Consider the following 15,005-nt stretch of genomic DNA (forward strand, 5'->3'; position numbering starts at 1 on the left):
CATAAATTAAAAATAATTCAGTTTGGCCATATCTTCCCTTTTGCCATTTGAACTCATAGGCATAAAAATGCACTTTAATAAGAGCTTATCAAATTGTGTTCTTTAGATATGGGTCATATCTTGTTGCTGAAATTTACAAAAGAAACTGTTTCAAGTACTTGCACTTTATCAAAACTACCTTTCTGACTGCCATTAAAAGTACAATATAGAATCACACACTTTAAAACATAAAGCTTTGCAGTCACATTTACTTACAGAAGCGCTCCTCCCCCAACCCTGGGGGGATGAGAGAAGAAAGCAGGAAAAAGGAGAAGGAAATGAGGGGAAGGGAGAAAGGGGGACACGGGAGTGAGGAAAAATCAAGGTCTAAAATTTCAAGGATCACTGTTGGCTCAAGGTCAACTACAGGAAGAAAGGGAGGCTCAGAATAACAGATGTCAAACTTAGGGGAAATATGATCTCTAAAATAGCAAGTGTGCACATGTGCACGCGCATGCACACACACACACACACACACACACACACTTTTTCAGAGTATGTTACGTGAAGAAGTATGCCTACAAGGTGGATGTAGCTTACACTATGTCTGTGAGTCCATGTCTGTGTGTCTGTGTATAGGTGCCGTAAGTTATCTCACTTTGAATTACATATGCTAGATAAACGTGAAAGTGGATCACTACTTGGCCACCCCTAAGAGCAATTTCACACAGCCATTTCATCAGAATCAACTTCAACATCAATAACCACAATCTTATGGTAATCATTGGTGGTAGTGGTGGTCACAGTGGGGTCAGGAAGGTTGGCAGCAGCGGCGACTGCAAGCTCCAGTAGACTGGCAGCAGACTCGGGGGAACCACTGGCAGGGCTGCAGACAGGCTCAGGGAGGTCAGTGATGTCACACTCGAAGTGGCCGGTAGCGGTGGTCTCAGGGTGACATGAGGCAGTAAGCTCAGGGTGGTCAGCAGCGGGAGACTCAGGGTGGCTGGTGATCACTGGTTGGAGTTGGCTGGTGGTAGCAGGCTCAGTATTATCAGCAGTGGTGGACTCAAGGGGGGTGGTAGCAGGCTTGATGTAGCCAGCTGTGGGTCTAGGGTGGCTGGTGGCAGGGCTGAAGGCAGCCTGGGAGTGGCTGCTGGCAGGAACATGGTGGCCAGTGACAGGTTTAGGGTGGCTGGAGGCAGACTTGAAATGGACAGAGTCAGCCTTGAAATGGACAGAGGCAGGCTTGAAATGGACAGAGTCAGCCTTAAAGTGGACAGAGGCAGGCTTAGGATAGACAGTGGCAGACTTGGGGTGACCAGATGCAGACTTGGAGTGACCAGAAGCCGGCTTAGAGTGACTAAAGACAGATTTATGGTGGCCAGAGACAGACTTGCGGTAGGCAGAGGCAGACCTGGAATGTCCAGAAGCCTGTTTGGGATGGCCAGAGGCACGTTCAGGTTGGCCAGCTGCAGCATCACCGGGTAGTGGAACATTCCGGGCACTCATAGGCATTTCCTCTACAGCAGGACTGGCACAGGCACGATCTTGTTCATGGGCTTGTTCACGGGCTTGGTCTCGGGCGCGGGCACGGGCACGGGCCAGGGCACGGGCCTCCCGAGTCTCACGAATATCAGTGATGAGGCCAGAGAGGAACAGGATAGGGTGCCTCATAGCATGGAAGATGGTCCAGTATTCTCTTCGGAAATTCTCATTGAGGAGCCCGTAGATCACAGCATTGAGGCAGCTGTTGAAGTAGGCTATGAAGTAGGCTGCAAGGTAAAGCCAGTTGGGGATCTTGCCTGCCATCTCCTTCGGACTGACAGCCACCAAGACAGTGAGCACGTTGATAGGACACCAGCACACTGCAAAGAGGAGGAAGATCACAAACATGGTTAGAAAATTGCGAACCTCAGCAAGCTGGTTGTCAGGATTCTGCCCAGCCGGGTTACGGGCTGCCAGCACTTTGGTCCAGATCCTCACGTAGCAGAAACCCACGATGAGCAGAGGGAGGACGAAGTGGATGCAGACGATGGTCACAGCAAAGACAGGGTTGTTCAGATAGTTGAAGATGCAGGTGTAGGTACGAGGATCATACTCAATGGTGCCGATATACATGTTGGGCAGGACAGCCAGGACGGTCATGATCCAGGTGATGACCAGGAAGATGCAGGTATTGCGCACACTGAAGATCCGCTCGTACTGGAGGCTGTGACAGATGTAGCAATAACGGTTGATGGCAATGGCCACGATGTTGAAGATAGAACCGACCACGCTCAGCCCTGTGATGAATCCAACCATCTGGCATTGCAACTGGCTCAGATCCCAGCCCCCAATAGCCATGGCATGCAGCATCAGAGGGTAGGGGTAGATGGCTACCAACAAGTCGGCCACAGAGAGGCTAACGACGAAGATGTTGCCTGAAAAATATACATGGGAAGAAAGGGGAGAAAAACAGAGAAAAATAAATGGTTAAGTATGGAAATCTATAAATTGAAACTGAGGAAAAGACCAGCTGAAGTGGTGACAATTTAGAATTCTAGAATTATTTTAGGGAAATATTCTTGTGTTTTTATTTTCATATGCAAGCATTATTCTGATGCACAACTAGGTTTGGGGGACCTGTCTTTCGTGCAACTTTTTCCTTTCAAACAATGTCATGTCTGCTTTGAGAAAAAAGCGATCTTCTGTCAGAAAGCAGTAAGCACCTAAGCCCTTTGCAGAGCCCTTCATACTCAGCAGGAACAGGCTGCCACCATTTTGAGCAAAAACAAAATGCAAACTTTTTTCCCTACAGGGGGCTAGGGAGAGAAGGGGGAGGGGTGTACAGGCGATCTTGATAAAGCTGTGGGTCGGAAGTAGGCTAGAGGTGTGGGGGGAAGGGAAGAGACTGAAGGAATGTCAGGGAGCCTAACCACCAATGCCCCCACACACACCCCGAAAAAAACAAATAAGCCTTCTGCCTCCTCTAGGCCAGCATTGCGTTTACAACGCTAACACGTCTAAGAGAACAATCTGAGAAAGGGCACTAGAGGCCCTCGTCTTCTTAAGAAAACGGCATCAGACAATAATCTATGAAAAAGCCCAGTAAGTACTTACCATTTCCGAGGTAGGCTAAGAGTGAAAACTGAGGGGAAGGGTGGGGGGGAGACCCTGGAAAATTTAGTATGAAACCAAAAACAGTGCGTAGGGCGAAAAACAATCAGGAAAATCCTTGCAAGGATTAGCAGAGGTGCCGGCTTCCAGCGGGTCCAGCGCAGAATCGCGCACCCACATGTTCAGCTCCCTGTGTAGGAGCTCCTGGCCCGGCGCTGAACTTTACTGGAGCCTGTGGCTACACAGGAAAGTAAAGGCGGGGTGGGGGGGGGGCTCGGCCGCCACTCCCGTTTTGTAGGGCAGTGGTAGGAACGTTTTTGCAAAACCTTTCCAAAAAAAGGAGGAAGAGGCCAAGTGCAGGCACAGAACCCTCTTTTTTTTTTTTTTTTTTTTTTTTGGAAACGCCTCGATGCTAATTAGCATTGATTTGGCAAAATATTGCGCTTTCTCTTGAACTAGGAGAAAATGAACACTTTTTAAAACGGCAAAGGAATGGTTCCCTCTGCCCTCCTGCCAACGCTGCCAAGGCGCGGCCTCAGCGTTTTCTACCAGGAGGTTCTTTCTAGGGTTTTCTCTCAAAGAAATGAATTGAGAGAAGAAAAGTGGAAAAGACAGTGGAGAAAGCCTTAAAAACAAAACCACAACCATAAAAACCTTTATTTGAATTATAGAAGAAAAGAAAGGAGAAGGAAAAAAGGAAAAGGAAGAAGAAAACTAAAGAAAGAAAATGGGCTTCGCAGGTGGTCCCTGGGGCTCCGTGGTTCCTTGGGGACCGCACTGCTGGAGCGAAGGTGAGGTCCAAGTGTGCGGCCCCACGTCTCCAGGGGACCAAAAAGAAATCAGACACGCCCACCAGAGTTTAAAAGAAAACTTTTCATGACTGTGCGCCCGTCAGTGCATTTTGAAACTTGTATGGTAGTTGTGATTCCTCATCCCCAAAAAGTAATCCCCCAGAGACTGGCTGACTCCTCTCCCCAGAGCCCCGCCCGCCGCGTCCTGCGGGTACACGACCGTCTCCCCCCGCCTCCTCTCCCCACTCTACCCCCAACCCGGCCCCAGCCGACTGAGACCCCAGCAGCAGAGATCCCGGGCGCCGCCCCCTCCCTCCTGGGACCCTAGAGCGGAATTCGGGCCCCCTTTCCCCTCCCCTCCCCTTCTCGGCCCTCTCCCGGCCAACGTGCACAAGGGACTTACCGCTTTGCAGGGTCCGCCACCCCCACCCCCGGCACAGGTCCCCGAGCCCAGCCGCCTCCCGCGCCTGCCCCAGCCGGGATCGCAGCTGGCCCCTCCCCTCCACACTGGCTGATAGCGAGGGGATTCTCGCTCGCCTCGCTCCCGGTCCCAGCTCCTCAGCCCGTCCCAGCTCCCCGCACTTTGCAGTCTCTCCGCGTCTCCCGCCACCCACTCTGAGCTCTTCCGCGACCCACCCGCCATCCTCGCCCTGTTCTGCCGTCTTCCACCCCCATCCCCGCCGGACGCCAAGCTCCGGGGTCTCGTCCACCCCGCTCTGGGACCCCCAATACCCGGCTTACGGATTTCGCGATCTCCGCCGCCGCTGCCGTCGCTGCCACCGCCTGCTGCGCCCAGACCGCCGCTCTGCTCTCTCCGCCTTGCGCCCTGGGACGGGCTGACGGAGCTCGGCTCCGGGGGACTCAGACCACCACCCTGCTCCACACTCAGACTAGGGTCTATGCTCCGCTGCCTGGGAGCCGCCCTGGAGCCGCCCGGGAGCCCCAGGGTCGCAGCAGCGGGGGCTCAGCTGGCTTTAGGGCGCGGCCGCTGCGCTGCGCTCCTGTAAGCGCCACCGCAGCCGCGGCACCCGCGGCACCCGCAGCGAACTTAACTTTCCGGAGCGGGTCGCAAGCCCGCGGCTCCCTTCGACCCGCACCGCCTGGGCGCTGTCACCTCTGCGGCGTCCATCTAGGCGTACTGTCCCCAGACGGTGGCCGCACTCTCGGCTCGGGTGCCGGCTCCCTCTGCATCAGGTCTCGGATGGGGCAGGACTCGGCGGTCTGCCGCGCTCCGCGGGAACCCGGGCTTTGCACTTGGAAGCCAAAAGCTTATTTCCTGAGCTCCCTCAGCCTTGAGAAGCTCTAAATTAAGGGGGCCTCCGCATAACATCACCGCACAGGTTCGCAAGGAATTTGGGGGTAGGGAAGTTCACTGTGAGGGCACTGTCCAAGGGTTCCCTATTTCAGGAGCCAGAACTCATGCCCTAGGGGTGGCAAGTGGCTGAATGCTGGGTAGGAAGAAGGAAAGGTGGCTTACCAGAATTTCGAAGCTTCTTGTTCTTTGTCACAGCTAGGATGACCATGGAGTTGCCGATCAGGTCCACGACGATGGTGATAACCATTGCGCAGAACATAAAGATGATTAGAGCTGGTGGGTAGTCTGGCTGCGGCAGCTTACAGCCAATGCAGCCATATGGGGTGGGAACTGCCCGGGTAGGCCCCATGTTGCTGCTGGAGACCGTTAGGATCTCCCAGCCGGTCTCCCAGCAGGAACACCTGCTCTGTCACCCGGAGCCTGGAGCTTCTGGAAAGCTGCTTCCCCTCCGAGAACCAGAGAGCAAATGACAGCATCCCGCCCCTCTCCGATGAGCTTTTAAAGCCTCAAGAGGCGGCTAGCCCCACCCCAAATCCCTCCCCCCCGACCAATCAGAGCTCCCTGAACGCCCCCGCTTTGGTCTCCAACTCTTTTTGGACAAATCCACATCGAGGTGTCGTCTTGCTTCCGACTGCCTTGTTTGTGCTTCCCCTCTAGCCACCCCTCCCCATCCCCTAGGTACCTTGCATCGTGACAAGCTCAGAATCCACCTCCCCGCCCCCGGCCACTGCGCATCCGTTTCTAGCAAGTTCTTCTCCCTCCCTTTCCAATGCAAACAACCAGCAAAGCGATGTAAAACGCAGGGTAGGGGCAGGGGCAGGGGGTCCCTCTTGGGGTCCAGTTACAACCCACGCCAGTCTGTAGCCCCCAACAGAGTGTGAGGGGGAGCCAGTGGCCCTTGAACCTTAGAAATATGCTCCCCTACGGTCCCCCTGAAAGGTTCATTCCACTCCAGGTCTTGCCCCTTCAGAACCTTCTGCATCTCGTGAGGGACCAGGGGACAGCTTCCCAGAGCTTCCATCCTCAGTCTGTGTGACCAGTCTCTAGGAAACTTGTCTCTCCTCCACTGCCTGCCAGGAGCCGGTTGGCTCTCTTAGCGGCAGCAACGAGTGACGGTTCAGTCGATCCCGGACTTACGCTCTACCGAGGGAGATGTCCCCTGCACCTGACTCTGGGAGCTGGGAGTGAGTCTGCAATGTGGGTGCGAGGGGAGATAGCTGGTGGCTATTTGTCCCAATCTTTGGGGCAGTCGAGAGCCGGATCTGATCCCCTTCCCCGCTGCCTAGCACCCTGGCTTCAGGAGCTCAGATTTTGGTTTGGGGAAAAGTAAAGGGGGGCAAGAGAGCCCTTTTTTTGGGGCCGCCGCTCCTCTAAGAAACCCTGGGCGACGGTTTCGGCTCTTGTCCCCTCTGGAGTTGCTCCGCACACTCTACTGGGTAGAACTGGGTTGTCGAGCAGCCCCGGGGAGCTGCGTTGCAGCAGCGGAACCGGCGCGGAGGTGCCGGGCACCACGGCCAAGAAGACAGCGGGAGACCAGCGCCTCCGTTCCCGTCCCAGGCGTACAACTCATCTCCGTCTACCCCCTGTCAGGGTTCTCATTTCCACCTCATTCGGTCGGTCCGCCCCTAGCCCGGTAAATCTCCCTCCGGAGGCGTCACGGTTCCCTGTGGTGCGCCCAGGTTCGTGAAGCGCGCGGGCCACGGGAAATCCGAAAGGCGGGAGCTGAACTAAAAGGGCAAGATTCTGTCCTCGCTCTCTCCACAACCTTGGTCGTGGGAATGGATTCTACCCGGTACTCAAAGTTACGGCTCTTGTTGAGAATATCAGCAAACACTTTGAAACTTGTCCCAGACTAGCCTTCTTGTTGCGGGTGGGTGGGGGAGTGCACTGTCTGGGAGCGCCACCGTCTGGATACAGCAGCCCTCCTGCCCCGCGGGGAGAGGGTCGGACACAGGGGGTGGGGACTGGGGGTGCATTGCGTGAGGAACCTCAACATTTAGAGACCTTTAACGGAAAGAAATACATGGCTGAAAGCGAGATTGCACGCACTTTCTCTAGCTGGAAAACTCAAAGTAGGAATGAATCCCCTTGTTAGAAGATGCATCCCACCCCCCTCCCCGTGCTCGCTACTGAGAAGGCAATCCGCACGAATAACAATCTCCCGCCTGGAGCCTTTTCACATTCATTATCTCACTGCTCCACCCGGGCTGCGCGCTCGCTCTCCCGGCTGGACCTAGCCAGGATTTCTCCCTAAAGACAGCCCGAGAGCCGGCTCTGCTCTCCTCCCCAGACGAAAGCGAGCCCTGAAAAGAGGCTAGTGGCCGAGAAAGCGATTCACATCGTGGAAGAGTTTGTCCACATCGGGCAGATCACGCTGCTTCCTTGATGGTTTGGATCCTTTTACTTATGGCAGGAAGCCGTTTTTAATTCACGTAAACAAAAATTTGAATGAATTTAAATGAACATGCATCTAGCGACTGAAGACACTGGCGTCTCCCCTGCACCCAGACTCCCACACCAATCCTGAAAGAGAGTCAGCAAACTGATTTCAGGCATTGTTACATCCTAGTGCACTGTACTTCTGAAATGAGGTGGCCCCAGAGCTGATGGAGGCCCCGGGTAATGAGAATTCCCAGCGGCTGTGGCCTGGGCTAGCCTGGAACTGAGGAGTAAGCAGGAGAGAGGGTGAGCTGATGCCTGGTCCCCAGCCCCTGCCCCAGTTTGGACACTGCTTGACCATGACCTCCTAGGACTTGGATTTTTCTGTACTGGACAAGTGAAAGAGGTACCTATTTTAATAATGGAAGGTGTTCTGCATCTGGTTAAATTAATCTTGTTATTTTTTATGAACTGTCTTTAATAAAGATTCTGAACATTTCCCAGTCCTAAGAAAAACGGATGGCTATATCGAATCTGTTATGTGGATACATATGAGGAAGAAAACCAGTCAGAGTTTGCAAGGGTAGGAAGACTCATGGACCCTAAGTAGTTAAGGAGGAAGGTCTCTATTGGGTTGCAGGGTGTATGGTTTATTTAAGCTTCCAAAGGATTTTTAAGTGTTTTTCTAAAAGGCCTGCTAGGAAGCTCTAATAACGGGGTGGGGAAAACGCTTTACTTGGGACTTGAGAGCTGTAAGATATCAAAACAGAGGACACCTAGGACATTCCCTTGTGGTCCTTGGAAAACCTTGGAAACCCATACAGAGATTGGGAAGGAGAATAAAGCAATGAATTGTGGGCAAGGAATTGTGTAGAGAGCTTACTCTCTGGGAGCTTGGCGAGGCCCCGGCAGGATCCCTTCCCCCAGGTCATTTATTATGAAATGAGGGAGTCCACTTGGCCTCCCAGAGGACCCCCGGCACTGAAAGCTTGCCACATCCCAAGCAGAAGCGATGCCAAGGGGCATTCTGTGTAGAAGGTAGATAGTAAAAGCTTTTTCCCCTCTTCTTGCTGATATGCAAAACTTTCTTCCATCTCAGCCTCCACATTTCTCATGTTTTGAAGATTGGGGCAAGCCTGGCAATGAGGGTGGCTGCTGGTAACTTGGTTTTCTCTCTCTCTTTTTTTTTTAAGATTTTATTTATTTCTTTTACACAGAGAGACACAGCAAGAAGGAACACAAGCAGAGAGAGAGGAAGAAACAGGCTTCCCCACCGAGCAGAGAGCCTGATGCGGTGCTGGATCCCAGGACTCTGGGATCATGACCTAAGCTGAAGGCAGACGCTTAATGACTGAGTCACCCAGGCCCCCCCCCCTTTTTTTTGGTTCTCTTTTTCAAAGATGAGAGAGACAGAAAGTAAGCAGTTTCTGCTGAGAAATGGGCAAATTTTCTATAAAGACTCCAATACCTTGCCTGTAATTAATGCATTGTGATTTTAAGTAAGCATTTTATGGTTTTCAACATCCCATCAGGGATATATTTTTTCACAACGATGTCACTTAAGAGATGGGGAAACAGGCTCGGAGAGGTGAAAGGACTTGGCTGAGGTCATGCTAAGGCTGGTGGAGGAGCCCAATATCCTCTCAGCCCTGGCTGGAACTTTCTCCCATAGCCCAGCTTCATAAGATAGTGTTTTGCTCTGGTCCTTGATAGGGTGGATTCTGTGTTCTCTTTTGTTGTTTTTTTGTTGTTGCTCTGTTTTCTCATTTGATTGTTTTTATTGAGCTATAGTCACATACCATAGTTCCCCTATTAAAGTGCACAATTCAGTGATTTCCTGTACATTCACAAAGTCCTGCAACCATCACCACTATCTAATTTCAGAATATTTCCATCAACCCAAAAGAAACCCTGTACCCATTAGCAGCCACTCCCCATTCTCTCCAACCCCCCAGCTTCTGGAAATCACTAACCTGATTTGGATCTCTATGGATTTGTCCGTTCTGAACATTCCACATAAGTGGACTCACAATATATGGCCTTTTGTGTCTGGCTTCTTTCCCTTAGCATGTCTTCAAGGTTTACCCATGCTGTAGTGTGTATTAGTGCCTGGTTTCCTTTTCTGGCCATATAGTATTCCACCATTTGGATAAACCACATTTTGTTTATCCATTTATCCATCAATAGATCTTTCCACTTTGGGGCTATTATGAGTAATGCTACTGTGACATAGTATGCTACTGTGGCATTTTGGGTTGTCTCTCAGCCCCAAGCAGCCCCTGGCCCAAGAGAGCCAAACAGATGGCTTCTTAGTGCCAGCTCACGTCTCCTCCACCCTCAGGGAGGGCTGGATGGCTGAGGAATTTCTTAAGCACTTCAGACTTCTTTGGTCAGTGCTCCTCTGGATGGATACTGAATTTGGCTCAGTTCTTGAAAATAAAAACAACCTTGAACTCACAACTGATGAATCACTGAGCTCTACCTCTAAAACTAATATGTTAATTAATTGGCATATACTATATGTTATATTATATGTTACTATACTATACCATACTATATGTTATTATACTATATGTTAATGAATTGAATTTAACTTAAGTTAAATTAAATTAAAAAACAAACTTGAGCCCAGGTAGTCATAGTGCCTTACCAGAGGGTTGATGGGAGAGTTAAATGTGATGATACATGCAAACACTTAGAACACTATTCAGAACAGAGTAAACACTCAACAACCACTCACTATTATTATTATTACTCTTATGCTGAAAGTGTCTAATACTCTGTCTAAACTCTCTTGTGTTACACTTCCATAGAGACTCTGCCCCCAGCTGCCTCATGCTCCAAGGCCTCTTGCCTCTAGCTTTAATTCCTGTCAGAAGCCATCCAAGGGGCACTCCTCAGCATCCCAGGCACGTCGACATGTGACAGTGTGCCAGATGGAAAGGAACATAGTGACTTACCTTTTCACTGGCCCCCAACATGCTTCACTGACACTGTCTGTATAGTACCCACAAGAAGGAACACTCAGATTTCTTGACATCAGTCAGAATGGAACCATGGAGGATGGCTGGTCTAAGACAACTCAGAAGTCTGCATGTGGCTGGGGAAGCTGGCTTTCTTAGCACAACACGGTGCCAGCCCAGGCTTAGGGAGGTCTGGTTCCAGGTTGGGGGAGGGGCAGGACTTCAGGGACAAGGCTATGACCTCAGAAGAGCTGAGCAAGGATTTAGGCAGCAATCAAGTCACTGGGACTGGGAGCATCAACCAAGTGGATTGTTTTCCTAAACAGACTGTGTCTGGTCACATTTGCTTTCCCGACGTGGAGACACTGTTCACATTTGTTAAATGAACAAAGAGAATGATTGTCCTCTCCAAATCTCTTGGGCATAATTCATCATGGCTGGAACTACTTTATCTTTTCCCGGTGCTTGAGTCATTAGGGAGAATAGGACACATCCATTTCCTTTAGTGCAATCAGGGGCTCACCAAAATAATTAGCAGCCAGCATTTCCAGGATCTTAATGCCTGATAAAGACTACAGGTTAGACGGTTCAAATCAAAGGATTACCAGGGAGAGAAGATGCACATTAATTACTGGTAGTAACACTTGGACTCCCTTCCCCTTGTACAATTTACCTGCTAATTAGAGCTTAATGAACAATATCCATTTTCCTAGCTTCTTGTTCCAGCCAAGCATGATCACCCATGCATTTAAAAACTGTCCCTCTTATTAATCATCATCATGACTTCTGGTGCCACAAACCCCCTGCCCTGGGTGCCCTGCTTCAGCCCACTCTATTGCAAGACATAGGAGACGAGGACCCAAACGGGTCCTCTTTGTCCCCAGGGGTTCCACTCAACCCCTAACAATGGCTAACACCTATGTATGCTTCCTAAAGGCCAGTCATTGCTCTTGGGACTTTGTCCATATATTCTCATTTAATCCTGACAATAGCCCTATGGCATAGGCATATTCCTGTTTCACCAATAGAGAAACTAAGGCCCAGAGAAGCTATGTAACTTGCCCCAGATTGCACAGATAATGAATGGTAAAGACAGAAGTCTAGATTGGGCAGTCTGGCTCTAGGGTTTGTCCCTTAACCATCATGCCTGATTATTTGCGCACATTGGTCCTGGCTCAACGGCACTGGCTCTCAATTTTAGTGCGCGTTAGAGCCACCAGGACTGCTTAGAGAAAACGCAGCTGTCTAGACTTGACCCTAGAGATTCCGATTCAGTAAATCTAGCGTGGGGCCTTGGGACCTGCATTCCCAGGAGATTCTGATGCAAGTGGCCCAGGGAAACCTCTTAGGGAATCCCAACTTCTAATCTGATCCTGCAACTAGTCACTGGCAATTTAAGGAATTCTAGACATGGCAGTCAGTGACTCAGTGCCCAGTCTGCTCCTGAGGGTGAGGTCCTCCTGCGAATTTATATATTTCTTCTAGTTTATCAAAGGTGCTTTGGTCCTCAGACTCAATCCCACCTTCTACATCAGTTGTAGTGTTGGGGTTCTTGGCCCAATGCCTGAGAGCAACCTGCCCAGCTCCCTGAAAACAGGACTCAACTGTTTTGCTCTCCCAGGGACCAGAGGCCTGACCATACCCCTGTCCTCACTTGATGGCCTACCTGAATAGGGTTGCATGTTTTAGCAAATGAAAATGTGGGATGCCCGGCTAAAATTGAATTTCAAATAAATATGAGTAGAATATGAGCATAAGTGTGTTCCATGCAATATTTGGACATACTTACACTACAAATTATCCACCATTTATTGGAAATTTAAATTTAACTGGCTCCTTTGTATTTTACCTGGGAACCCTATGACTGAGGGATGCAGCGTCTGCTTGATCCTAAAATGAGTCAAATATAAGGACTTGGCATTGGTTGGTAAAGGGTCTGCCTTCCCCAGCAAGGGAACAGAGACAATTGATTCAAGGCTAGAGGAACCCAGTCTCTCTATGGCTGGCACCTTGCCATCTTGCCCCTGCTACATACTGGCCTGTGCATATTTCCTACTTGCTTAATCCAGCATCCTCTATTTACTCAGGAGGTTCATAGCCCATCCTTAAAGAAATACTTGCCTCCCCTTCGCCTGAGATACACAGCACTGTAGAGTTGCCCTTGTGAGTAGCAATCTGACAGCAGCCCCTGTAATTGGAGACATTTGCACTTGTGTTTTGACTTGGGCTCATATTTGAAACCACTGTGTTTTCTTTCAGTAATATCTTAAAGGTTATGACAAGTCTCTCTGAGAACATCACTTTCAGCTGCCCCACAAGACTTAGCTTTTGGAAGTCCTTTCCAGCAGTTCCCCAAAGGAATTTTGTATATCCCGTGTAACCTATATTCTAAGTCGGATCATCTGAAAGGGACCTGCATCTAGCTATATTTACCTGACAATATAATCAGCAAAAGTCAGAAAAGATGTTACTTTTATATTAATAGCTTTGTCCTCTAAACCAGGTTGTCAGGTCAGGACTGTCTAATATTACTTCTTAGCAGAAGGTGGTCCGTGAGTGAAAGGCAGGGAATTGTGGCCTATGTGCAGGCACCACCTCCTCAAGCTAGGAGAAAAGCTAGCCCAAGCCAGAAAGACTACAGGACCTCACAGGTGCTTCTCTTCTGGCTTTTCTTTGCTGAGGCCAGTGGCATGGGATTGCTGAACCTAAAGACCCAGCGAATTAGATTGAACAGATCACTGTATTCCAGAGACACTTGGCCCCACTGAGCTCCCATTTGGAACAGACACCATAAGCATTTTCTGGGATTCCCCTTTTTGCCTGGCCTGCAAGTCTCTGATCTAAAAGACACCTGATGGAGTGTGTATCAAAAAGAAGCCCCCCTCACCATCCCCACTACCCGCACCCCCCACCCCCACATCTTCAGAATGTTTACCAACAATTAGCTAGAAGTTCTGGCACTTCTGTTCTCTCTTAAACAGGAATTACCTTTGATTTTGTATCTTGCAACTTTGTTGAATTTGCTTATTAATTCTAATTGTTTTGTCGTGGAGTATTGAGGGTTTTCTACTTATAAGATCATGTCATCTACAAACAAAGATAATTTTGCTTCTTTCTTTCTAGTTTGGGTGTCTTTTCTTGTCTGATTGCCCTAACTAGGACTTCTAGTACTATGTTGAATAGAAGTGCTGAAGGTGAGCATTCTTGCCTTGTTCTTGGTCTTACAGAAAAAGCTCTCAGTCTTTCACCATTCAGTACGATGTTAGCTGTGGACTTTCCCATATGGCCTTTTGTATGTTGAAGTAGTTTGCTTTCTTTTCCTACTTTACTGAGTGCTGTTATCATTAAACAGTCCTGAGTTTTTGTCAAATGCTTTTTCTGCATCAATTAAAAGAACCATGTCATTTTTTCCCCTTCGTCCTGTTAACTATGGTGCATCACATTGTTTGATTTGTGTATGTTGAACCGTCCTTGCATCCCAAGAATAAGTCCTTTTTGGTCATGGTGTAAAATCATTTTAATGTGCTGTGGGATTTGGTTTGCTAGTATTTTGTTTAGCATTTTTACATCAATGTTCATAAGGGATATTGGTTTGTAGTTTTTTAAATATTGTCTTTGGTTTGGGTATCAGGTTAATGTTGACCTCACAGAATGAGTTTCTAAGTGTCCTCTCCTCTTAACTTCTGGGAGACTTTGAGAGTATTGGTGTTCATTCTTACTTTAATGTTTAGTTGAATTCACCAGGTTAAGCAAATAGGGACCAGCAGCTTGCAATAGGTTAGAAAGTCACAAATTTTGTCTCTCAGCTCTCTCCATTTCATGAAAAGGCACTAGGACTGAGCTGCGGCTCCCCTAGACTGCAGGGAAAGGGCCATTTCCTACCATTTTAAATGTGTCTTTTTGTGTGTGTGTGTGTCTTTGGCATTTGTTCGGTTGATTTTCAGAGCTCCTATAAAGTTATTTTAGTCAGTTTCTAGTTGTTTATTTAGTGTTTCCATGTGGGTATAAGAACCTAGAGCTCTCTAGTTTTTCATATTCTTAGATTTTATTTTGATAGTTATTATTTTCTAGGAATCTATCCACTTTATCTACATTTTCAAACATATTGACATAATGTTGGGTTAACGTTAAGGTTCGGGTTAGGGTTATTAACTTTTTAATTTCTCCCCAACTGTAGCATATAGTTTTATGCATTCTTAGTCAATCATTTTCAATGATTATCAATCCATTTTCTTTTATTCTTTATCAAGCCCACCAAAAGTTTGATTTCTTTTTGTTTTTAAAGAACCGACTTTTACCTTGGTTAAAAATCTCCATTATATGCTTGATTTCTAGTTCACTAACTTCTGTTCACATCTTCATTATTTCCTCCTTTCTACTTTCTTTGGGATTAATTTACTGTTCTTTCACTAATTTTTTAATGTATGCACAAATTATTTATTTTAGTCCTTTTACTTTCTCTAATATATCTATTTAAAGCTA

General features: G+C 48.7%; 1 protein-coding gene across 1 annotated transcript; it reads right to left on the reverse strand.

Moving 5' to 3' along the window:
* GPR50 (G protein-coupled receptor 50) lies at positions 1–5,595 on the reverse strand. Its single transcript, XM_047715979.1, has 2 exons — positions 5,344–5,595; positions 1–2,399 (listed from the first exon to the last, which is right to left on the reverse strand). The coding sequence occupies exons 1-2, from the start codon at positions 5,528–5,530 to the stop codon at positions 703–705; spliced, it is 1,884 nt and encodes a 627-aa protein (XP_047571935.1). The 5' UTR covers positions 5,531–5,595; the 3' UTR covers positions 1–702.
* Positions 5,596–15,005: the final 9,410 nt, after the last annotated feature.

Source organism: Lutra lutra, chromosome X (assembly GCF_902655055.1).
Source record: "Lutra lutra chromosome X, mLutLut1.2, whole genome shotgun sequence".
In the NCBI taxonomy this organism is placed as follows: Eukaryota; Metazoa; Chordata; class Mammalia; order Carnivora; family Mustelidae; genus Lutra; species Lutra lutra.

Excerpts from the sequence above, each read along its gene's own strand:
- GPR50 (XM_047715979.1), bottom strand. The coding sequence starts at position 5,530 with ATGGGGCCTACCCGGGCAGTTCCCACCCCATATGGCTGCATTGGCTGT. Across the intron at positions 2,400-5,343 it reads CAAGAAGCTTCGAAATTCTG|GCAACATCTTCGTCGTTAGC; the intron begins GTAAGCCACCTT and ends TATATTTTTCAG.